The 26,666-nt window shown below is 38.5% G+C and overlaps 1 protein-coding gene across 2 annotated transcripts in view; it reads right to left on the bottom strand.

The window, feature by feature from the left end:
* The window catches only part of slc8a4a (solute carrier family 8 member 4a), a 62,801-nt gene extending 45,409 nt beyond the window's left edge, over positions 1 to 17,392 (bottom strand). Inside the window, exons 1-4 of one of the 2 annotated variants that reach the window (XM_088088651.1) lie at positions 17,099 to 17,392; positions 15,993 to 16,068; positions 7,437 to 8,838; positions 5,884 to 6,398 (exon numbers count right to left, since the gene is read on the bottom strand). In XM_088088651.1, the coding sequence (XP_087944777.1) occupies positions 5,884 to 6,398; positions 7,437 to 8,780 (1,859 nt within the window). In that variant the 5' untranslated portion in view covers positions 8,781 to 8,838; positions 15,993 to 16,068; positions 17,099 to 17,392. The other variant, XM_088088650.1, reaches the window with a different exon arrangement.
* Positions 17,393 to 26,666: the final 9,274 nt, after the last annotated feature.

The raw sequence follows: 26,666 nt of genomic DNA, 5'->3' as shown, positions 1-26,666 counted from the left end.
ATATTTTATCTGTTCCAAATGTGTTACATTACCCAGTTCTGACTGCGCCGCTCCGCTTTCATCCGTGTTTTTCAGGAAGTTCAGCATGTTATTGATCCTGACCGCAATAAGCGTGAGAAATAAAGAATATCAGGGTATTGATTTTGCTTTTCACAAGTGATCTCCTCACATCCCTTTCATCTTCGCTTATGTAACTGCCCCCGTTATCCACCTCAGCCTCAACTGGTGTGTGGCGCCACACGTTCTGAGGCGCGCACAGAAACACACGGAGGGAGCTACACACAAGCATCAAAGGGTCCGCGAGATCTTCCCCTAATCCAAAAACACAGAATGTAAAACGCTTCTCTGTGTCAGCCTGTTTATTCTGGCTCAGAGGTTTGTGTCTGTACATCATAATCTATTTACTGCACTGCAGAATTTAGATGGTAAATTATTATTAAACTGCGCGCCCGCATTCTAAACCGTTCCTCCTGGCTCCACGTCAAAATCTGAAAAACTTGCCTCTGCATGCTCAAACATCGACCGGGAAAGGCAGATATACAAGAAGACACAAAAAGCAAGAGACACACACACGCGCGCGCGCACACACACACACACACACACACACACACACACACACACACACACACACACACACACACACACAGCTGCCTGGAGGCCCGCTGCCGAGTGTCAGCTCTTTGTCCAGAGCGCCCAGGGAAACACTCGGGTAAGAGACGCCAGCTTTGTTTGAGGGATGAACTTTGGCAGCCTGCTGAGCAGTGAGGAGCACAGATATACACATTTAACACAGAGGAGCTCGTCTGCACAGATGCACTAACGCAAAATCTGCTTCAAGGCGACAATGCAGAGACACCCAGCGACGAGGCTTCACCTGCATCTTTTAACAGGACTGACGGAGCGCTCCAAATTAAACAGCCTCATAAAAAATTCAGTCTGACTCGAGCATCGCAGCAGAACGCAGGAGCAAAATGTGATATTGTAGATAGACTTAGGCGCTGGAAAATCTGCCCAACAAGGGCTCAGTTGGCTCTGTCGCTTGTTAAACCCGAGCAAACTGGGTTGAGTTTTTGATGAACATGAAAAAAGGCAATAAGCAACTTAACAAGCAATTACCACTAAAGTAGCAAGACATTGGTAAAACGTTACGAAAAATGTATCTGAAAATAAGCAACAAAAAAGACAGCAATTGACTAGAAAAAGTGCTAAAACTAAATGAAAAATTATTTTAAATATTTTAAATACATATTCAAATGTATAAATATTATATTTTAATTACATGATAAGAATAACTTATATATAGTTTTCTTGAAATGTACCTAGTTATTTGATATTTTTCCCAATTATTCTCCCACAGTTTTTTAAAAAATTATTTTTAATTTTTATTTTTAAGCTAATTTTCAGGTCAGTTTCTAGTCTCCTTTTAGTTTTTTTTTTGTTTGTTTGTTTGTTTGTTTTTTTAATTTTTTGCAATTTGTGGGACATTTCATGCCAAGTTGCTGATTTTTGACAGATTTTTTTCTAAAGAAATGTAACCAAATTAACCCCCATTTCCAAGGGTTAATGCTTGTAAACTGCAACAAAGCCAAGAAAAGTGATGTTGATCCAGGATTTAAAGTTTTAATCTCTATATACTTCTGTTAGGCCAAATCATGCAAAATAACAAAGTTGCCTACCTTAATTATGCAGATGATACGCAAATATACATTTTGCTTTCACCAGGAGCCAGATGCATAAACAATGTGTACGCACAAAAACCACGCATACATAACATAAACAGGAAAACAATGTTCAAAGCTTGTTTGCCAACTTCACTGATTGATTTTATTTCTTTTTGCAGCTTACAAAGCCTTCTGAAAATGTCAAACTTACGTCCATTTAGAAAGTTAATGACCCAATGAGTGATGCATTTAAGCTTTATTTTTATCTACATTCATCTCCCTGTTAGTAATGGTTTAACTTTATCATGCAGAGCACTTTGTAAAGTCAGTTTTCACATGAGCGCTCTGAATGAATCATTGATCCTTTTGACATTAAGTAATGATGATCAAGATTTTCATGATTAGCAGAGATGTGATGAATTAATGCTACAAATATCCAAAGCCGTGCGTAATGACAGCTGATCTGGCACTGCTGGAGAACTTTGCCAATACAACTTTTTCACTGAAAGTGCAGCTTCTTTACTGTATTTCTCACTGACAGGTGGAATGATTGGTGGAGGGACATGTATGTCAATATGCAAACTTATATTTGAGGTTGTTTCTGCGCCCATTTATGGTGAACTGTGGGTGTAAAAATGAGGCTCCTAGCCGTGCGCCCAGCACCACAATGACTGAGATTTATATAACACAGTCAGGTGTACACACGGTTTTATAAATCTGATGGAAAAAACAAATATTTATGCCTCTGTGCGTACACATAGTTTTAGTCATGAATCTACAAAAGAGTTTCATGCATCTGGCCCCAAGTGTTTATGGATCTGTAGAACATCTGTGTCTCTTTATTAAGCAAATCAATGATTGAACGAACTTGCTTTGTTTTGTTTTACTTTGTTTCCTTTGTTCTCTCCTTTTTTTTGGATAAATTTCAGGTCATTTTTTGTAAGTAAGAACCTGTAACATGTCATGTGTTTATGAAAGAGATAAAGCCAATTTGCTCAGGTTTAAAGAGTCGAAGTTAGCTAAAGTCGAAGCTAAAAATGCTCCTTTTTTACACTGCCTACTCCACTCTGTAATGATTGCAAACTTATTTAAAAAATGATTCTAATATTATTTAAAATTATCTTTTTGATCTCTGCACCTCCTGTCTGAACTATTGCTACTTAGTGATTAAAAAACATCATTTAGTAACAAATTTTACCTTTTATATCTTTTCTCTTTACTCTTTTATTGTAAGTCTCTATCCCTTGGTACATTTTATTGCTTGTTGAAGCACTTTGAATTGAAGTGTTGTAGAAAATTTGCTGTACAAAAAAAGCTGCCCTTCCTTTGATAGAGACAAGTGCTGCTTTTTATTCTGTCTACAGGTAGATTTGAAATATAGCTGGCTACCAAGATGCCGCTATGATTTGATCCAACTGGACCTGGAAATTCTGACTAAGATCTGAGTCAGTTTTTACCCATGATCAGAGCGCCCCCGCAGTCCCCTTTAAGTCCTTGTTTGCTATTCAAAGGAGCACAGGAGCAGCTGAGCCCAGCTTTGGCATTTCCCGTCGCGTTTGGGTTTTCTTTTCATCTGTTTTCTCGTATCAAACTGTCCTGCTCGGCTGGGTGCTAGCTCTCCACAGTCCTCCCCCGCCTCCTGCTGCACGGCGACCGCCAAAAGAAGCATGACTCCAGATAATATGAAGTGTGCAGATGCTTGTGTCACTGTCAGCTCGCTACAGTCAGATGAACAGAGTCTTGGCTCGGTAGGTGAGGGTTTTATCTAATGCTCAGTCTCCGTTTGAAAGCAGATGTACAAGCTGCCAGGCTCTCTTTTCACGTTGCTGTACAGTACTGTCTCATTAACCGCAGCTTGTGCGCCGTGTTGAGAACTTTTGGGACTCCTTTAACCCCTCTTCACTCTCTCTAATTACTTCAGATGCTCAAGAAGCTCTTTTTAGATTCCCCTTCGGAGCAACATTTTGTTTGATGTGGGTTTAAAGTGGATTCGGCGTACAGACAAGCAAACCCTGAGAAATACACATAAAATTATAGCTGCAGCAATGAGTTGGGCTGGGCATTTGAGGAGCAAGGAGAAGTAAAATCATGTGATTCTAATCCACACAGCACAAAGTCTGAGGAGGCAAAAGCATGTTTAATCTGCACCACCCAGCAACTAGAACTCTGTAGGCCCCGATGGCCCCGATGGCCCCGATGGCAAGTTGTTTTCAGGTTTAGCTCCCTCACCGGTGTAGAATTCAGAGCTGACATGTATTTATAGGCAGATTCAAACTAGTGTAGTAAACTAGTATAATAAAAATGTAGTTTTTAAGACAAAATTCTGAGGATTTGCACACTTCATCTAGACAACATAGAAAACATCTAAAATTTCTCAGATTTTAGGACGTTTGCAGGATTTAGGACGTATCAAGGATGTGAAGACATCTCTCAGATTTTAGGACGTTTCGAGGACTTTAGGACATTTCTGGGATTTTCGGCCATTTCAAGGATTTTACGACATCTCTCAAATTTTAGGACATTTACAGGATTTTAAGACATATCTAGGATGTGAAGACATTTCTAGGATTTTAGAACATTTTATAGAATTTTTGGACATTTCTTGGATTTTAGGACATTTCTAAAATTTTAGGACATTTGCAGGATTTTAGGATGCTTCACAGATTTTACGACATTTCTTGGATTTTAGGATATTTGCAGGATTTTAGGACATATGTAGGATGTGAAGACATTTTGAGAATTTTAGAAAATCTCTGGGATTTTAGGTAATTTCTAGAATTTTAGGGCCTTTCTTTGATTATAGGACATTTCAAGGATTTTAAGACGCTTCTCAGATTTTAGAATGTATCTAGGACTCTGCCATCTTATGTAAACTCAAAATAAAAAAAACAGTTTCCAATGTGACCTTTTCATTTTTATTGTGAATTGGAGATTGGTTGGGCACCCGGTACACTATTAGGGGCCAGAGTTGGCCCGCGGGCCGTAGCTGAGTATCACTTCCGTAGGCCATAAAGGTGATTTGTTATGAATTTCAAACTTTAAACAGGCGCTGTAGCTCCACCATCAGGATTATTGCCCCCCAGTTCTTGTTGTGGAAGTTTAACATGGAACTGGACTTATAGTGCCAAGTTTGGTTTAGTTTAGTTTTGCTCTGAAGGTGAAGGGAATTAAATAATACAAGAGCCCCTAAAAGGCAAGTAAAAACGCAGATAAATGTGCAAATGCAAAACTGCACAAGCATATTCAAATCTCACCTGCACTGTGAGGCAAAAAAGACAAACAAGGAGATTCTGCATTCTCTTTGACACCATGTATTCACCTGCCTTTCCTCCCACTCAGCCGACCTACACAATACACCTACACACGAGCCCTGAAATCCTCCTCACACAGACGCATTCAGCTGACACATTTTATTCTTTTGTTTTGTCCTTTGGTGCGCTGTTAATCATTTTCATGTGATGAGCTTGATGCGGTTAAGGGCATTTTCTTTTCTTTTTTTTTTAAGTAAAAAAAAATCAGCACTGTGGATAATTGCCAGGTTCTTTGCTCTTCACATCATAAAACCAACAGCACTCTCATCATTCAGCCAAACCTTCCACACAGTGTTCAAGAAGAGAAAAGCTGGAAGAACATCACACTTTCACCTCTCTCTGTACCCTTCCTCCCGTGCTCTTTTTATCTGCCTCTCTGCTGCTGCTGCATCCCTGAGTCCTTTTGTTGAAATATATCACACAGGCTTCATCGCTGGCACCGGTTTGTGCTCCTCATCCCCTCCTCACTGCTGTGCAGTCACCTGCCTGATTTTCTTTCCCTCCGCTCTGTCGCGAACATGCACTTCCTTTGTTTTCTGCAGTGGAGTTTTCATTGCTCTGCATCACAATGAACTCCCGTTTAACCTCCGCAGAGATCCCAAAGGGCTGCGTGTTAATTCATTCATAGAAAGCAGCTCCTATGCTTCCTCTTCTGCTTCTTTTACATCAGCCACATTGTTTCATTATCTCCCTCACAATTATATCCTCTTTTCCTCCCACGTCATTCCTTCTGAAAGATCTAAACTTCTGCGAGCAAATGTATCCGTGACTCATAAAAATAGTCCTTTTATCCTTTACAGGAATAGATCATTTACAGTAATCTAGTTTAACATACCATCATGTGGGCTGTGATGTGTGATCAAGTGATGAGAAGCAACAACAAGACATCACATCAAAGAAGAATTACTCACATGGTCTCGTCGTTCTGGAACTCCAGCTTGCCGGACACCTCCTCGTAGTCCTCCCCTGCCTTGGCGGTGCCCTCAACGGTGTGGTATGGCACCGCCACTTTCCCCCTCGCCCCGGACGTCCGGTGCACCTTCACCTGCATGTTGCCGACGCTCTCGCTGACCCTCGTAGAGTTGCTCTCAAATGTAAAAATGCCGGCGTGGTCGTCATCGTAGATGGTGACTGTCGCGATGTGAGCGCTGCCCAAGGCCGCCTTTGGAGGGACATGGGAGAGGCCCACCGTGCTGTTGCTGGAGGTGATGGAGCTCGGCTCCAGGATGGAGACCTCGGCTCGGTGCACGATGCGTGGGTTGCTCAAGCGGACGTAGAAATGCTCGTCCTCTTCGAAAATGTCGTCATCGATAACGCCGACGGTGAACTCTTTGGTCGTCTCACCAGGCTTGAAGACCAAAGTCCCCTCGGCGAACTCGTAGTCTGAGCCGGCGTTGGCGGTTGCGTCCTCTGTTCGGTAATCCACCTGAGTGGCAAGAGCAAAGAAAGCATTACTAAATATCATGGAAAGAAGGCAATGAGCAATGAAAGAAGAAATGATCCAAAAATCAGCAAGGAATGAGAAAATAAAGACAAACTACCTGAAAATTAGAGGGGAAAAAAAGAATAACGTGAAATAAAGAAAAAAGACGACGGAAATGATCTCATTAAGATGCTTAAAAAGTTATTATAATTCTGTGACCTAATTTTAAACTATTATGATTATGATAGTTTTCCTAGCTTTTCTTCGTTTTTCCCTAAGACATTTTTCCCTGGCTTTTTTTAGTTTAAAAAAATTCTACATCTTCTAATTTCTTGCAATGTGTGGAAGTTGCTCAGTGTATTTTTTATTCCCAAAATTTGTTTAGAAATCCAAATAATTTGCTCAAGGGTAAAAGGTATAACCCTTTGAAATTTGAAGCAACAGGACATTTCTTGTGGTGCTTTCGGATGCCTTTATAAAAGTTTATAAACCTTCAACCCGGAGCAAACTGGTGCGATTTCTTTCTTTCTTTCTTTTTAATCAAGGGTGATGAGCGACTTGGTAAGAAATGTTCCATAAATTGCAAGAAATTAGTAGAGAATTATTTTCAAAAAGCTAGAGGAAAACGTCTTGTCAGAAAACAACTAGGGTAACTGATTATTTTTATAATGATCATAATTACATATTTAAAATTAAGTTACAAAATTAATATTATTTTTAAGCATTTTTTTATAGATCATTTCCTTGTTTTTGTTTAAAATTCTATTTCAGGTACTGTTCTTGTACATTTTCTTCTCTTCTTTCTTCTAATTTCCTGCTAATTTTGGGGTAATTTCTTTCATCTCTCATTGCTTTTTTTCTCATATTTTAAAAAGAAATTAAGTAAATGTGCTCGTTTTTCAAAGGGTTAAATACTTGCGAAAGGCGTCTGAAAGCAGCACTAGATAAATGATGTCGCTCCAGGTTTTAATATCTTACGTGCCTCAAGCAATTACATTTGATTTTAAACTGATCTTATTTTCTATAATTACTTCTTATTACCTTCACAGTGCAGCCGCTCTCTCCTCCATGCCGGCTCACTGACAGCTTCAGCGAGCCACAGTTCTCAAAGCACTGGTAGTGAGAGGGGTCAAACTGCAGGTAGATGGTGTTGGGGTCTTCCTCTTGCCCACTCGCCTCGTGACAGCTCACCACCTTCCTCGCCTGGTCGGCTGCGTGCTTCTTCAAGATGTTCCCGGCTCCGATCATCATGCGAGTGGCTTGGATGCGATAGAAGGCTCGGCTCTTCTGTTGTTGGACCAGCACTTGGTAGTTGGCCATCTCGATCAGCTGCTCCATGTCCTTCTCCGGGTGCCTCTGTTTTAACTCTTTCAGCGTGCGAGCCATCTCCCGTCGGGCTTCTTCCTCTTGATCCTGCTCCGCACTCAACCCTCCGCCTTCCTCCACCCCCTCCAGCATCCCATCCAGAGCCTCTTTGGGGTGCGTATGGGAGTTCACGCCCTGTCCGTCCATCTCCAGGTCCATTTTCGTGAACATGGCGTCACCCTCTGACTCGATGATGATGCCACGGTTCTTGTCAGCTCGATAGCGCTTGTGGACGTACTTGTAGAAGAGCAGGCGGCGGTCTGCGATCCAGGCTTGCAGCACGCACAGAGGGAAAAAAAGGAAAGTCAGCACGGCCTCCCAGACTTCCACCTTTCCGGGTGAGACCACAGACAGGATGAGGTAGAGCCAGATGTAGGCGAAGACGCTCCAGGCAGCGGTGACAAAAAACACCCGCAGGTGCTTTATCTTACGGGTTTCGTTTTCAGGCACCACGTAGACACAGATGGCGATGATGATGAACATGTTGAATGCAGCGCTGCCCACAATGGTGCTCGGACCCAGAGATCCGGCCTCAAAATTATGGCCAACCACTTCAATGACAGACAGTAGGATCTCTGGAGCTGATGAACCCAGCGCCATCAGAGTCAGGTTGGACACCGTCTCGTTCCAGATGCGCACGGTGGTCGTCGTCGTCTCACCGTTGGGCTTCTTGATGGTGATCTCCTTTTCCTGAGATGTGATGACCTCGATAGAAGACATGAAGCGATCTGCGATGATGGACATGCCCAGGAACATGTAAATGAGGGCTGCAAAGTAAACAATCGCGCGTGCCACCTTGTCACCCACCGCAGGGTTCTGGGGGTTCCACATGGGCAGCACGACGCCATCAGAGCAGTTATCTTCACTGGAGCAGTTAGCGGGTGTGCTGCCAGTATCGTCGTGGCTGGCGCTGCCCTGGGAGAGGTGAGTGACTCCTGGGAGCAGGACTAGCAGGAAGGAGAGGAACATGCATGGTGTGCAAGGTGGAGTGAAGTTCAGGAGGCGCTTGTGCAGAAACATGGCAGCGTGGTGATGTTGGAGTCTTCCAAGTTCATTCACATGTGATTTATCCAAATCTCTGAAAGAAAAAGAACAGGGTTCATAAACATTTTTATCATTAATTTTCATGACTTTGGGTCAAATGTTCAAGACCTCTGAAATGATCATCAATACTCATTAGCTGTTCTGTTTCATTACTATATAATAGCTTTTTGAAATATATATAGCCTAAAAACATAAAGAATTCAGAGAAGGACAAACTCCTTAGAGCTGAAGATTTAAATATAACTTAGGGACTGCTTGTTATTTATGAGAGGAAAGGTGGTGGTGCAAAATGGGGGAGGAATGTCAAATAATTAGTTAAGCACTGGGGAATGACTTCTGTTTTGTTTTGTTTTTTTTAAAATGTTTGCCCTTTGGAGGTGCATACAACTTAAATTACGTATTTTGTATATATTTTACTGTAAATATCTAAAGAAAAGATGCTGTCTAAACCAGGAAGCTTTTTGTTTGTTTTTTTTTACTCTGAATTTCAGCAATTTTGTGTTTTTAATTTTTGACATTGTTTAAGAAACCATTTGGGTGATGTTTTTAAGAAAAACAACTGGTAATTCTTTTTTATCATAGCCAGAAACTGTAAAAACAGAAATTACCATTGCATTTTCGAATTTCTGATGCTTCTTGAATGCATCATGTGTTAATATACAGGTTTCTGAAACAAATTTCCATGACTTTTCCAAAACCTTAAGGGTATATTTAGTTCTCCAAAACTTTTCCAGGCATGGAAATTGCCATTTGAAAATTCCCTGACTTTTCAGGTTTTTCATGAGTAAATTAAGTGGAGGATAAAATCTTCGTCATATTCACTACGTCAGATGTTCATCCAGAGTTCTATTCCTAAAATAACCTGTACAAACAAAGGTATAACATCACAGAAGTACTCTCAGTCATACTCTTTTGTATGCAAATGATGTGGGATTAGACCGTTTCATTGGTCCGAGCTTGGAAAGCCACAAATATTGGCACCTACTAATCACTGAGTCATTGATATTGAACCACCCTGTCAAACTCCCACACATATAATGGTCATTGTGTGCTAAGCAGCAGTAAAAACGTTACCCTCTGCACCTGTAGTACTGAGGGAAAAAGTGACTCATGTATTGTCAAGTTCGAGGGGATTCCAAAAATAATCTTCACTGGCAATATAACAAGAAAAGAGCAGTTGTTCTCAGGCATCCTGGACCTGCTGATAAAGATATTATAAGACCATTCAAAGGAGAAACAATCCTGGTCTCTCATGGCAGTACGCCTCTCAACTCAACCCTGTAATATATTATTTAATGCGAAAAATGCAGTAAACAGCCTTTTTTTCCATTTTACATGAGCCATTTAAAATATGTCAGGGGACAGATTAAAATAAATTCGCAGAGGTTTTCTTGGCAGCAACACGGCAATCAACAGCTTGAGTGAACAATTCAGAAAGTGAAGCATCAGTGCTGTCCAGAGGATTAACATCTGCATCGATGTGAAGAGAGAGGAAGCCAAGGAATGTAATCTGGTGCTTCCTAATTAAATTTTCAAGACCATCTCCATCTCAAAAATAGGTTGCCTACCTACAGCAGGAGCGATATGACAATGCTTTATGTACAGCACATGCTGCTGTTGACATGCAGCAGAAAAAAGGCTCTGACCTGCATAACAGGAGAGCAGGTTTTCAGTCAAGGCTGCATTTCAGGGTGAAGCAGTATGGTGCAGATGTTGAAATTAAGTTGTCATTTTTTTGTTGTCTTATGAATAAATGACAAACAGATTGTGTTTGTGCAACAACAGCATTATGCAACAACTCAACACATGTCTGCTGATCAGATTCAGTGAAAGATCAGCACCATGGACAGTGTTTCCCGCAACAAGCAAGATCAGCACCATGGACAGCGACTCATGCAACAAGCAGGATCAGCACCATGGACAGCGACTCATGCAACAAGCAGGATCAGCACCATGGACAGCGACTCATGCAACAGGAGAAACAGGAAAGAAAATAAAGAAATTCTTGATTTGTGTGTGTGTGTGTGTGTGTGTGTGTGTGTGTGTGTGTTTTATCTATATTCTGAACAGTCTATCTGTATGAGGTTTATGGATGAATGGACTGGGGAGAAGAAAGAGAGACAGAGAGGGAAAAAAGTACACTAATAAAAATCCTACCTTTACCATCACTAATGTTACGTCCAATAATTGTATAATAATAAAAGAGAACTGGCAACTACGTCATGGCGCAATGCATTCTGGGCATACACTACTTTAGGACACGCTTCTCTAAGGAAGACAGAATTCCGGTACAGTAGGTGGCAGTATGCACCTAAAAGTTGGCATGGCAATCCGCCAGAAAACGCATTGAAGATGTCCAAGAAACAGTGCAACATACTTTACTGATAGAAGCTGAAGACGGGAGCAAAGGACAGCTGCTTTAAAACAATTAAAGGATTTAAATGGCCTTTATCAGGCGATTTTAACAAGCTGCTAAATGTAACTTTTTGTGGAGTTGAGCACCTACACTTAGTTACAGTTCAAAAATTATAACGGTAATTAACCTTTTCACCACTCACAACACAAACATCTCAATGTCGCCTCTTTAAACTCAAGAAAACAACATATTTTTTTACTTTCTGTTTTGGTGATTAACGTTAGGTGTAAACATGGAGAGTAGTGGGATTGGTTTTTTTAAAATAATTTCTTTGATTCTTGCAATGAACAAAGAAAGACAACGGCGACGTCGGTGTAGTGGATGGCTGTTGATAACACAGCAAATGTTTACCATCCCTGTGTGTTTTCAAACTGGATGAACTCAACTGCATCCACTGTTGGTACTCAGTATTCTTCTTTGAGGTTGAATGGTGGTTGTAAAACAACATGTTGGTGAATTACCACCACAAACTGGTATTTTAGATTTTGTAACTCAAAGTCCCACAAGACTTTACACAACTCAATACCACTCACACCATGATCCTATTCTTTATAAGCAAAACAAAGTCGGGGGTGTCTCCCCCAGTCTGTCAGCAGCAAAGCAGGATCTGGGCACAATTAGGGAACGTCAAAACGGGTCATCCTAAAATCTGAGAAACATCCTAAAAGCCAAAGAACATCCTAAAATCTGACAAATGTCCTTAAATTAGAGAAACATCCCAAAAATCCTAGAAATGTCCTTAAATCCTAGAAATGTTCTTAATCCTTGAAATATCCTGAAATCTGAGAAATTTCTTAAAATAATAATAATGTCCTAAAGTATGGAAATGTACAAAAATCAGAGAAAGGGCCTAAAAACCTAGAAATGTCCTAAAATCCTAGAAACGTCCTAAAATCAGTTGTTTTAGGTGTGGTACTGGCTGAGACAAGGAATAAGCTGAGCAATCCTGTATTCATTCTTGTATTCACTGTTCCTGTCTGCCTCATATTATTTTTTTGTGTTTTATATTTTGTCTTGCAATTTCAAAAAAAAGAAAAAAGAAAAAAGAAATCTCTGATTCTGGAAGCTTTAAGCTTTAAAATTTGTGATTAATCATATGTCCGTAATATTAGAGCCAAGGATGCAATATTGTGTACTACACTTAATTCAGAGAGAATTAAATATACCACAGCGCTGTCGTGTGATATCATTGATTCCTTCCCATATTATGATACTGCTTTCGTCTGGCACACAACCCTGCACAAATTTTGAGTGGGTGACGTTTCTATGGCAAAAGCAAGCTCTCCAACTGGTGGCAACACAGAAATAAAACATGTTTTTTTGAAAATATTATAGAGACAAAAGGTGTCTTCATCTTTCATCTGTTCTAGTGGTGCCAGACACAGTTCAGTGACATCAATGGCGCAGGTTTTGTTTGAACATTGGGGAGGTGGGGACATATAAAACAGAGGGTTTAGAGGTTATGAGCATCAAATACTTAATTTCCTGTATTCTGGTCAATGTTTATGCAGCAATTTGTGCATCTACTGCATCACTTTATGGTATAAATGTCTTCAATTTTGTCAAAAAAGTTATCATTTATATTTTTCTACTACTAGCTGCATTATTTTCATAGTACTGTGTCATTTTTTTAAATGACATTTCTTGTTAAATATTGCAGTTACATCCCGTAAAATTAATTCTTTCCAGGATTTTACTGGGTGTAACTATAATATTTCACAAAAAGTAAATACTGTAAAAATGATAGTAATGTGGATGCACTGTAAAATGGTCACTAGCTCCTAGTTGCATTACTTTTGGTGTATGTTACAGTTTTAATTTAACAGTATTTTTGTGGAATTATTATATTTACATCCTTTAATATTTTGCCAATAATCATGCATCTATATCACTGTGTCATTTACAGTATTTTGTTAAAAAATATTATGGCAATATCCTGTAAAACTGATTATTTCCAGGATTTAACAAGATGTAACTGTAATATTTCACAATAAATTAATCTGAAATTAATACAGTGATATAGATAGACCATAAAATGTTTGACTGTACATTTACAATAAATTACAGGCTACTAGATGCATTACTTTCACAGTAAGTTACTGTATCAATTTTACAGTATTTTTGTGAAATATTTGCAAAATCTTGCAAATAATCACAGCACCTATATCACTGTATAATTTATACATTTATTTATTTTGAAATATTAGGCACATCCTGCAAAACTGATTATTTCCAAGACTTTAAAGCATGCAACTGTACTAATTCACAATAAATTACTGTAAAAAGCTACAGTGATACAGATAGACTGTAAAATGTTTCCCTTTACATTTACAATAGATTACTGGCTACTAGTTGAATTACTTTAAATTTCTGTGTCTTTTTTTGCAAAATATTACAGTTACATCCTATAAAACCCTGTAAATAATTAAGAGTGCACATATCCTACACACCTACATCCGCCGCTGAAATGTACAGTAAAGGTGACATCCTCTCTGAAACCACCAGGTAGCAACCAGCTAAGAAAATACAGAGACTTACTGTTAAAAAAAATACTCTCATGTTTCTCTGAAGTATGAATGATTTATTAATCTTCACAAGCTAAAAGTTTGGGTTTTTTTTTTTTAGGCCTTACTTTGATAATTTGCAAATCTGGAGTCTTACCAAAGACATTTCTCTAGGGATGTAACACCCCACTCACCCCCCCGATCTGCACCAGCACAAAACTTCAATTCTCTGCACTGATGATATTCAGCATTCATTTCTTGATTAACAACCAGTTTAACATTTATCCCTCAGACGAACCCAGCAAGATGCCACTTGTCCTTTTTCAAAGTTTCTCATTTAAAGGAGCACTGTGTATGATTTACGACTCAGCGTTAGGTAAGTATACGGACAAGGATGGAGCCTTCTGTCTGTCCTCTGTGTTCATTTTGTCTGCATTTGTGCACGTTTACTTGAAGCTAAAGACAACACAGAGCAGTACCACTGGAGATCGTGGGGGAAATGTAGCGTGTTTCAAGCAGAATGCATGCATAGGAGATGAAAAAGACATTTAAAAATGTATTTTAGATGTGTTTAATGGCCTCACAGACCACTACCGACTACAGCGCTGCCTCTATGAAAAAAGGTACATTACTACAACCTCCTCCACCGTCATGTTTGTTGTTGTGTTTGCTAATATGTATATGTATGTATATATGTTAGAGATAAAGATAAAGTAAATTAACTGATTAGCTGAGAATGGTTGGAAATGTTACGTTTATCCTCCCTTTTACTCCTTTTCAAACATGTAAGATCTTTTCTGTTTGTTTTACATGTTCGGAATAAATATCTATCTATCGAAGTTTTGACTCGGCCCTCTAGAGCCATCTGTTGGCTGTATCTATGCCATCATAAAGAGCGCATGGAGGTACGAGGGCAGTGACGTTTACGTTTGACACAGAAGTATAAACAGCAGTATAAAGAAGCCCTTAAGGCGATTTAGTGTCATCTAGTGGTGAAAATTTCATATTGCAACCAGCTGAAACTTCTCCCAGTGAGAATTCTTCAAGTTTTCATTATTTAGGAGGTTTTTAACTGGGAGATGAATTATCTGCAAAGGTGATTAAAACTGATAAAAACATTAAACAAGGCAGTTTCCTGTTACAAAATGGCTTTTCTCCTATGCTGTTTGGCATGTTGGCCGCTAGCCTTAAATCTGTTCATGTGTGCTCACATTTTTTCTTTGAAAACTTAAGATCCAGATGTTTAGGATGTTTTTACTGGAGGGTGTATCATGTATAGAGGTCTCTTATTTTCAAAAACAAGCAGACCAGGATATATAAATGGGACAAAGCAGTTTCATGTTAAAAATCTGTTGTTTGGGATGTTGGAGTCAGGCCGCTTGCCTAAAACCTGCTTATGTGTGCTCTCCTATTTTTTCTGACAACTCTCTTCCTCTCCACAACAAACAGGTGATTTAAACTTGTAGAAACACTAAATAAATCAGTTTCACATTTAAAAAACAGTGTTTTCCTGATGCTGCTCATGGTGAAGTGGCTGCTAACTACAGTGGTAAACACAAAAATGCGAATGTCCCTGTCTGGAGCAAGTGTTTGGTTTGTCCAATCTGGGTAGAAACATGGCAGAGCAATATGGTGATCTCTGTAGACCAGGACCTGCTCCCTATGTAGACCCAAACAGCTGATTCTAATGTAACAACAACATTAAGATACTTATTTTCAGGTGATTATACACCAAAGAAAACATACTTGTCAATATATCCCCTTAAATCCTACACATTGAACCTCTAACCTTTAAAACTGATCCACATCTAAAAAAAGACAAACGCTTCTGACACAAATTACAAGTAATGATGATTTAATCCTCAGACTTGTTCCTGTTTGTTAAGCAGGGGTCTCAGGTTGACAAGTAAACACTTGTACATAATGAGTCACACTTTGATGCCGGCATTTGTTTTGTGAGTTTTTCAAATGGTGGCAGTCTCAGTTTGTAATGAGGCTCATCATAAATGTCAGTTCTACCATCTCGGGATTACAAAGAAAAAGTCATGAAAAGAACAAACAGAAAAGAAAAATGTAGCAGAAGTAGTGTGTAAACAAAAAAAACGGACTATTTGCAGATACCATGATCAATAAAAAGCAAAAAGGAGATGCTGGTTTGCATGCAGATATGAGCTTTGTAGCACAGTGCAAGAAAACACAAGATGCTCATGCAGAGATATTCTTTAATATTTCCAGTTTTTTAATATTCTGAGAAACTGCATTACTTACCTGGGTGCAGTTGCCAGTGAGTCAGCTCAGTGTGGAAGTTGTGGCCTCAGGAGATGAACTTATCTCTCATATCGCTCTGTGGAGAGACAGGTTATCTCAAATTAACGAATCGTGGAGAGAGTTTCATAATCGGCATGAAAACTAGAGCACATTAGAGAGTTTTAAGTAGCTTATTAAAAGCCAGATATCTGGTCCAGTCAGCAGCAACTAGAGTAGAAAAAAAGACAAATAAAACAGCGCTGTTGCAGACTGGAGACAATTCAAAAAATGTTAACTCTGAGACAGCTCGATTATTGGACATTACAGATGCAGGAGGAAAAGCCGATTATCCCATCAGTACGCTGTGCATGAGGGACAAACACACTGGTCCATTTGGTGCGCACAGCAGTCCCACAGATACTCACAGAAAGCCCTGGATCTCAGCTGGACGCTGGTCACAGCGTGCCTACCCTGCACCAGTTCACCAGAGGAAGACACCCCGTGTGCCATTCACACAGCAGGCTGGTGTAATGGTGTTGCCTTGTTGCGCTGGTGTCTTGGAAATGACGCGTAGCTTTCCACGGTGCTTCTTCGCAAATTTTTTCTCTCCCTCTCCCTCTGACAGGTACCCTACCTCAGCAAACTTAACACTGACATCGGATTAGTTCCTCTCATTAAAATCCCCCTTTTGCTCCACCGCGGCGACACCTTCCGCGAGTGCAATTCCCCAAAAACCCCACAATGCGTTTTCCTCTTTATCCTCTCCAGGTTACGTGCGATTGTTGATGCGTAAAATAATAAATTAAATTACTGTCGTCCCGTTTGTATCAGTCAGAAATTCTCCCAAACTGGAATTTCATTAAAAAAGAAAGGCTTTCATGGTGTTTTGTCTCCCGAAAAAAAATAAACTGAGGGGGGAGAAGGAAAAAATCGCTTTTCTGTCTGAGCTGAACCAAACAGGACTGCACATGAGAGTAGGCGTGAATGAATGGTGAAGGATTGAGAGGACGCAAACCAACACAGACCACACGGATCAGGACAAGATGGATATCAAGCAAGAGAGAGGGATGGTGGCAGACAAGAAGAAAGAGGAGTGTGGTGTTATGCAAATGGAAGTCTTGTCTTACTCTTGCGGTGGGCAGCATTGGCACAAGAAACGATGAGCGAGAAGGAAAAGCAGTAAGACTGCTGCAGAAACAGGGGAGGAGACGTTCAGATACAGCGCTACACGCACGGCTGGTCCTCCTGACTGCGCATCAGGAGTCCACAATGAATGACCATTTCGCTCCGAAATCCTCATTATTTGCTCATTAATGTTATCAAGCCATCAGCGCGGATAAACCTGCCGCAGGCTAAAAGCGAAAAGATCTCAAATCCGAGTTGCAGACAATCCCAGATGTTGCTGCCTGCTGTGGGTTGGTGTTTTGGTATACACAGAGATGTAGAAGAGAGAAAAAAAAACACATATTCTGATTTTCACCCCTTAAATTATGATTCACGTTACTATAAAAATGGTAAAAGTTATAAGTCGCTGAGAAACAAAACAAATCAAACTGGACTTTGACCCATTGAAACTTGAGCAATTTGGCTTGATCTCTTTAAAAAAAAAAACATAAGAAGATGATGGGCAACAAAAGAAGAAATTACCCCAAAATTAGCAACAAATATAAGTTAAAGGGACAACAAAATTATCCGGAAAATTAGTAAGAAAAAAAATTAATTGAAAAAAACGAAAACAAGACTTGGAAAAGTCCCTAAAATGATTCAAATAATTTTGTTACATATTTTCAGCTATGTAATTATGATAATTATACCGTTTTCCCTAGCTTTTTAAAAATAGAAAATTCAAAATCTACTAATTTCTTTAATTCTTTCTTCTTTAATTTGGTTAACATTTCTTCCCACATTATATGATTGTATATTATTAATTATTTATTACTATTTATTGGTATCTCTTAAGTACTGTTTTAAATATCGGGGAGATACTGTGATCTTTTGTTGTTTTATAACAATGACAATAAAGAACTTTTGACTTGACTTTGAAGTTGCTCACTGCCTTTTTTTCCCCATGTTTTTGAAACAATCACACCAATTTACTCAGGGTTCAAGGGTTAAATACTTGTGAAAGCAGCACAAGAAAAGTGATGTCGCTCCAGGTTGCAAAGGCTTAAAATAAAGAGCGAGGAAAAGGAAGGTAAAAATCTACTGGCTACAGCAGCTCCATCTGTGCATTTCACACCTGCAACACACCTGCAAAGATTCCTGCAGGTAAGAAAACTTTGCCATTTCGATCCTCACCACTAGCTGTGTATAGTTTGGCCTGCAGGTGGCGCCAGAGTCAAATCAAACCAATATTAAAGGTCCAGTGTGTAGGATTTAGCGGGATAGAGTGGCACAAATAGGATATAATAGAATAATTTATTTAGACTGTAATCACCTGAAAATAAGAAATGTTACATTTTCGTTTCCTAATAAGCCGTTCATAACTACATAGGGAGCAGATCCTCGTCCACGGAGTTTACCGTGTTGCACCAATAGGTTAGCTCCAGAACAGACAAAGTAAACATTGGCTAAAAATAGGGACATTTGATATGAAATGTATGAAAAACTGCAACAGGAGACTCATTAGAAAATTAGAAGATAACTGGGGAAAGATATTCTGAAAATTATATTTATATTAATTGTGATAATATATTTGAAATAAAGTTACAGTAAAATATATATTATTATTTATTTTTATCTATTAATTTGTCTGAGCACTTTTTCCAGTTATTTCCTGTTTTTTTTTTTTATTTCTTTTTAAAAAATTATTTTCTGGTTATTTCCTTATAGTTGTATAGTAATTTCTTGCTAATGTTTGGGTCATTTCTTTTTAAGTTGGTCATTGCCTTCTTTTTAAGCCAAAGGGTTGACTCAACATGTAAATTTTGACCTCTCAGGTCATCATTTCCATGATCAGGATTAATCCTCAGGGCACCATTAACGTCTGCATCCAACAGAATTCATAAGTCGTCCACACTGGGAGTGTTGACACTGAGTGACAGAGCAGCATCACCATCCCAGGAGCCACACTGCTAGCAAAGCTAAAAATACAGCTTTCATTTGGAAGAAATTCATTTAGTTTTATTGGCAAATGATTGCCTGTAATAATTGAGGAATGGAGGCTGTAGATTACCCACCTGAAGCGCTGATTATGGCGAACCTCAGAGGGAAATAAAAGAGATTAGACTGAGATCTGGAGGACAGAAAGCACCAAGGTAGGAGGAAGACCAGGTGGAGGAGCGGCACACTGGAATCTTCTGCTCCTGTAGAAAGGACTCAGTTTAACATCAGATTAAAACATGTGGAAAGCTTTGAGCTGCGACCCACAGAAATACTACAGTCACTTACCTTATTTTGTTCATTGCAGTACATCTTGTGCAACTGCTCATAAGTAGCCTCTCCTCTAGACTTGTGCATGTTTTCTGCAACATTGACACACAATGTTCTATTTAGGGAAGCGCGGACTTCTAAACATAACTCATGCTCATTAATGTCAAGTGACTGACCTCCCCAATTTGTGTTGTAAATGCATGAGCCAAAAGGTGAAAAGGAAAAATATTCTACACCTCTGAATAAACATAGAAAGGCAAACACATTTAATCCTATCAAATATGCTGTATGAAAATGAACAAGTGTGATCTTTGAATTAAAATCAACAATGACTTACTCTCCGAATGGGAGCAGATTGTGATGTATGAGTCTATGAGAAGAGGAGGTGCTGCTTACTGTAAGCCAGTGATACCCCAGATATGGGGTTTGAGTGGCCCACCAACTATTTTCTAATTCACAATAAAAATAAATTGATTCCCACTGAGGATCTGTTTGCATACTTTTAGTATATAAAAAAGAAAGTCCAACAAATAATCATAGAAATGTCCTAAAAATCAGAAAAATGTCCTTAAATCCTAGGAATGTCTTAAAATATGGGAAATGACCTACAATTCTAGGACTGTCCTAAAATCCTAGAAACTTTGTAAATTCTGAGAAACATCCTAAAATCCTAGAATTGTCCTAAAATCCTACAAACATGTCTTGTCCTGTCCTTTTGCAAAAGTCGCCCCTAAGCAAAGCAAGTTGAGTGTCCCTGCTGCATGTCATGATACTGATGCACTCTAATACACTTTCACACCCTCCAATGTGTTTAAATTAGCAGATATGTCTGTCACAGGCCTGTCAGCCCGAGCAATGTCACAACCCATCGTTAATTCAGCACCACGGACAGCAGCGCAGACCACCTCTAATTAACACCAAATAATAGCACGCAAACAAAGCAACCAAATCATTCGAAACAAGCACGCAGTATGTATTTACAGTATGTATATTACACACCTTATGGCCTTTATTTTGTGTGTAATGTTCAGTTTTTGGTGATGCTGTCAGATATTTGTGAATTAAGTAACATGTTTATTATCGAGGTCATACTTCACCCATTGCAAGCTGTATGAATGCATTAAGCAATGACAGAAGATGTGACCCAGATGTGCTTTGGAAAAAGTGCTTAAAATATTATAATAATTCTGTAACATAATTTTAAATATGTAATTATGATAATTATAAATAGATTTCTCCCAGCTTTTTTTCTTTAGACATTTTTACCCTTGCTTTCATTTTATAAAAAGTCTAACAAAACACAATCACTACTGCAATACTAAAATATGTTGATGACGGCGTCAACAAAAACTGAACATGCGTGTGTTTCTGTGACTGAAAAAAAATGTGGACATCATTGGTGCTATAAGCCTGTATGAAAACTGTGATGTGGTAGGAGATAATACAACAACATTAACATTAACAATAACAACAACAATAACAACAACAACAACAATAACAACAACAACAACAACAAAATGAATTCAAGTTCCACCTATTTGGTTATTCCCAGCCTTCAGCTGCATCTCACAGCAAATGTAACCGGCTTAGGTGCCATCAGGAGACCAATTATCTTGTCACTTATAATTATCCCCCGTGTCGTTATTAGTGATAACAAGGATTCTTGGTCCAATGGGAGATGTTCATGTTTCGGGTACAGCATGAGCGTGCAATAAATGTTGAGTTATGTGAACCCCAGTTTTCTGATGTAACGTAAGAGAAATTCATGTTGCCTGTTGTGAGTGATGTATTGTGAAGTACATACTTGGCCTTCTGTGATTTCCACTCCATCGGTGCCCTCTGGCCATGGACTCCAGCACTTTGATGCATCTTGTTGGGTTGTTCGATGCATCAAAGTATACGCCGCAATACTGCAAAAGGGAGAGAACAGAAAATAGAATTGGTTTTGTTGTCTTTCACTGGAAGATACAGTCTGGCTGCTTTGGTAAGTGATAAACATACAAAAAAAGCAAAACAAAACAAAGCAAAAGTATTTGCTTTTTTATGAATTTGCCTATTTTTCTCAAGTTGTTTACTTTTAATGAATACCTATCTCTGAACACAAAGAGCAGATTTTTTTGTAGGGATGCATGTGATCCTGAGTCTTTGCTGTCTTTAACTTGTCTTTCTGTCAGCACAAAAATGTTGGCATTGTATATTTCTGCAAACCACGAACACCTTTAATTTGCACGTTTCATACATATTATACCAACGTTTCTGAGGTGACATAACAAAAGAGCTGACTTTGTCACTGAGAGGTGGATGGCGTGTCACCTTGGCGAGACGCCTGCTGCATACCAGCAGACAACCAAAGTGGTTGTGTTTTGTTTTAGAGAGTCATCGCAGTTTTTTCAGCAGGTTTTTAGGCTCTATTCGTGTGTGTGTGTGTGTGTGTGTGTGTGTGTGTGTGTGTGTGTGTGTGTGTGTGTGTGTTTGATTGACATTTTGATCATAAGGAAGTGTGCCAAATTAAATCACAATTTTCAGTGGAAATTTGATCTAAACAGTAGAGATCTAAACAATAACATGCATGGCAACAAATGACAAATGCATTGAAACAAACATTATCAATCAGTAGTACCAAAAGCTGCCCTTCTTGCCATTAAATCTAGATGTGGTTGCCGTATTTTAGAAAGCCCTGACTTACATTTTATGTTGTAGTAGAATTTTATCTAATAGGATGTAGCTTGACAATTTATTTAACCAATGTAATAATGCAGGAGAGTGATCAGATTTCCAGTGGATTATTTTTTCTTAACCATAACAAAGTGGTTTTTGTGCCTAAACCGAACCACAGCGTTGTTGAAACGTAAAGTTAAAATGTGTCTGCTAATAAGTAATGTATAAAAATTAACATATCCGTGGTTTGCAAAAATGTACAGTGCCACAAGCTTAGGTGGTTTTATGTTTTATGGTGGTGTTATGTTTTACAAAGCTTACAATGAAATGAGGATATATAAGATGTTAAAGCCAGAAATGCAGATTCTTAGAGAATCATACCACAAATGTAACTGTTCAAGTAAAGACTGCAACAGGTGGCTGGATGACAGCACAGCCCTTTTCTATATTTATTTATTTATATTACAAATATCTCTGTAGAACAGAAGTGTATCCTCCTTGCCCCTTGGAAAGCAATAAAATATTTAAATTCCTCAGATGACTTAAAAACATAAATGCTGTTATCTCTTTTTATCCTTAACTGTATGATCGCATCTCTAACTGTTTCGGCCTCAGATTTCTTTATTTTCTCATTCTTTTTTTTACCAGCACCTTTGTGCTAAGCCGCTACATTATCTGAAAAGAAGTTGTGATTTTCTTTGTGGTGCAGTGAGCTTCACTGTGGTTTTAAGACGGATATGTGCTGAATGTTGCTATAATATAAATGGTTTTAGGATTCCTGCAGTCTCAGCACTTTGCTGTGCTCAAGTTTTACATCTTGATATTATTAGATTTTGTTGCAGCTGAATTATTACACAGATACTCGTGATAAGATCTGCCTAAGAGAAGTCACTGCAAAAGAGTTAACCTCAATAAAAAATATTAAGATGCCTTCAAGCATTATCTAAACAGTATTTAAAGGGCACAAAACATTTCATTTCTGGTTAAACACTGAAAAGCAACCTTACTAGATTTGTTTTTGTTGCTATGGTAACTGTTCCGCCACTGTGCATCCATGGATGATAAGAACGTTTTTACGGGCCTGCTGAGCTCTTCTTTTTTTTTTTTTTTTTTTTGGCAGACGCTTGTGTATTTATTTTTAGCCTGGAATAAATCCATTAGAAATGGGACAATGTTCAGTGAACCACTTGTTGTAGTGTTGCTTTACATCATCTTGTGTGTGTCTCTTTTGCCTTCCAGCATAGAGGTCAATGAAAACGTCTGCAGTCTATTTGTTGCCGCGAGGTCATGATAAACACACCGTGAACACACTCGTGTTTGTTTGTGTCTGATTTGTTCCGTGCAAACTGTGCACAATTAACTCAAATATCCAACAGCCTTTTAACTACAATATAAAGCTGTTTGACGCTGTAAACTTGTCAGTGAAGTGCAGGAAGCTAAAAGGCATGCATTAGCCTAGTAATGCTCAACTAATGGCCTGCAGGCTAAATCTGGACCCTGATAGGGTGTTGGGTGGCCCCTCAAACATTTTCTAATTTATAATAAAAATAAAATGATTCACACTGGGAATTGTTGGTGCATTAAAAAGCATCAAAACAGAGATTGCTTATTTTTTTTAAAGTGCCAGTGGAGGATCCCCTGCACCCGACAGAGGTCCTCGCTTAGCCCCTAATGTCCTAAAATTCTAGAAATGTCCTAAAACTCTAGATTTGTTCCTAAGTCCTAGAAACACCCTCAATCACAGAAACATCTTAAAATCCAAGATATGTCCTACAGTTCTTAAAACATCCAAAAATCTGCGAAACATCCCAAAATCAAAGAAATGTCCTAAAGTTATAGAACTGTCCTAAAATCCAAGAAATTTCTTAAAAATCTGAGAAATGTCCTAAAGTCCTAGAATTGCCCCAAAATCTAAAAAATGACTTTAAATCTGAGAAATGCCCTAAAGCCCTAGAAACATCTTAAAATCCAAGAAAGGTCATGAAATCCTTGAAGCGTCCTTCCCTGAAAATGTCCTAAAATCCTCGAAACTTCTTAAAATCCTAGAAATGTCCTAAAATCCTAGAAACATGCATGGGGCTGCTGTGACTGGTCCCTGGCCTCCTGAGATGATTAGCCCTACAATAGCTTATTGCGTCCTTTGGGTGCAGCATTTGATGTTTTTCCACATTATTAATGTGGTCAATAAAGCTGTTGAGAAAAAAAAGAACATTTCATTTAGGCCCAGTGGCAGCAGGTCAGGAGGCTTTGAATTGATCTCATCTTGTTTCTTTGTGAACTGATAGCACAGCTTATTACTGCAACACCTCTCTGTACCCTCGGGACGGTCGAGAAAGAGCTGCAGTATCCAGTAAACACTGCTGTCAGCTGTTCACCAGCCCGGGCCTTAATCCCCACGCTGTTACTGTAACCAAAAAGTACTCAGATGTTTTACTACAGTAAAAGTAGCAATACTACAGTGTAGATATGCTGTGTTACAAGTCCTGCATTCAAAATTTTACTTAAATAAAAGTGCAAAAGTCCACAAGAATGACACGAATGCAAGGTGACACTGACCTTGTACTTAGACCTATGTCCACCAAAATCAAATCAGCTCATCGCTGAGTCCAAGTGAATGTTTGTGCAAAATTTGAAGAAATTTCCTCAAAGTATCATTGAAATATCAAGTTTACAAGAATGTGCCGGACAGATGGACAACCAGAAAACATACGCCCCCCGGTGGGGTTGTTTTTTTTTTTTTTTTTTGGTGTTTTTGTTTTTTTGGTTCACCAAGGCTATTCCTTAATTAAATCAAATTAAATCAAATTATACAGAATTTTATATTATTTAATTCACAAAAACGTGCCAGACGGACAGATAACTCGAAAAATAATGCCCCTGGCTTGAGCTATCGCTGGTGCGGAGGCATAACAACTGTATTTTCCTTTGAGCTGGAATGGAGTAGAAGTACAAAGTAGAATGAGATGGAAATATATAAATAAAGTACAAGTACCTAAGTCAAATGCTTTGGTACATTTACTTAGTTACATTCCAGGACTGACTGTTACTGAGATTTCTGTGTCATAAGTCCAGGCTGCAATAATAGTCCCGCTCTCTCTTCATTTTTTAACACCTAACATTTGTTTCTTGCAGCTCTTTATCTGAATGACCAATGAGGACTTTCTCTTCTTTAACGCTTTTAAACCCGAGCAAATTGGCTTGATTTCTCTTGAAAACATGGGAAGAAGACAGTGAGCAACGTGAAAAGAAATGACACAAAAAATTAGCAAAAAGTACAAGGAAACTCTGTGAATATTAACATTAATAATTAATTAAATAATTAATATTAACAAGAAAAAGGAAAAACAACCTCCCCAAACCCAAACAGCAAAACAAACAAAAAACAGGAAAGTTAAAAAATATATATTATTTATTATTATTATTTATCAAATATATAATTATAATAATTTTCAAATACAGTTCCCTAAAAATCTTTCCCTTGCTTTTTAAAAATAATTTTCTAAATTCACTAATATCTTTCAAATTTCAATGTTTCTTGTTAAGTTGCTCATTGCTTTTTTCAACCATGTTCTGTAATAAATCAAACCAATTTGCTCCACGTTCACAGATTTAAATACTTGTGAAAGGTGTCTGAATGCAGCACAACAAATGTGATGTCAGTCCAGATTTCAAAGGGTTAAACAAGTGAACGCGGGCGCCTCAGAGCCCTCATGTGCAACAAATAAAATCTTCGTAGGAATTTAAAGATTCTGCTCTCTAGAGTGACTCATCTGTAAATCAATACTGCTGTTAGACACCTAATGTGACCATCTGTTGCTGCCTCTGCTGCTCGCATGTTGCCATCTTGTGGACAATTTAAAATGTGTCACTTCGGTTGCACTGATGAACGAATTAAAATGTTCTCAGGAATCTCGCATACAGATTTGAAACCAGAGTTAAATGAAATCCAGCGCCAGTCTTCAATTCTGTAGAAGCTGTTAACACAACAGAGACAGCAAGAGTTCGACTGATGTAAAAAATAAGAATAATCTCATCTAATCTTTTTTTTCTTCTAAGTGATGCAGCAGTGAACACATCAGACTGATGTGGGAGTCAAAATATCTAGGGAAAAAAGAAAAAGCTGTCAGACCTTTCCCTGTGTAAAAAAAAAAAAAAAACTGGCAACAGGGTTGCCATTATATTACCGTAAAATTAACATCCTTTTAATGTTACCAAGTTTTACAGTTTTTTACCATTAATGAAAAAATCAGCTGTTTTTCTCACATTATTTTTCAGTTAACATGATCAAAAATACATTATATAGCTGTTTTTTCTATTTTTTTATTTACAGTATCTTACAGTTGACTTATTTCTTTTTATTTGCCATTTAGTTAGTTTTGTTTCTTTCATGCTTTTAAACAAACCTATTAGTTTTATCTACATTAACACTGACTTGGAAAGTTTTACAGATATAAATATTCACACTACATGGAATTTAAGAGAGTTTAATTAAGGGAAAGGCTGTAATAGGCATTACTTGCTCTCACTCTGACCAAAACCTAAAAAGCTGGCTCCAAGCACTGAATGCAAACTAATACAATATATTCTTTGGGAGTGAACACCAGCTAAAGCATTGATTTTTCAATCATGCAATTACAATATGAGAGAGAAAAAATGCTCAGCCTG

Source organism: Plectropomus leopardus, chromosome 15 (genome assembly GCF_026936395.1).
Source record: "Plectropomus leopardus strain MGB_pleo_1.0 chromosome 15, ASM2693639v1, whole genome shotgun sequence".
Lineage (NCBI taxonomy): Eukaryota > Metazoa > Chordata > Actinopteri > Perciformes > Serranidae > Plectropomus > Plectropomus leopardus.
Note: the sequence above shows the minus strand (reverse complement) of the source record. Positions and strands in the feature narration are given on the sequence as shown.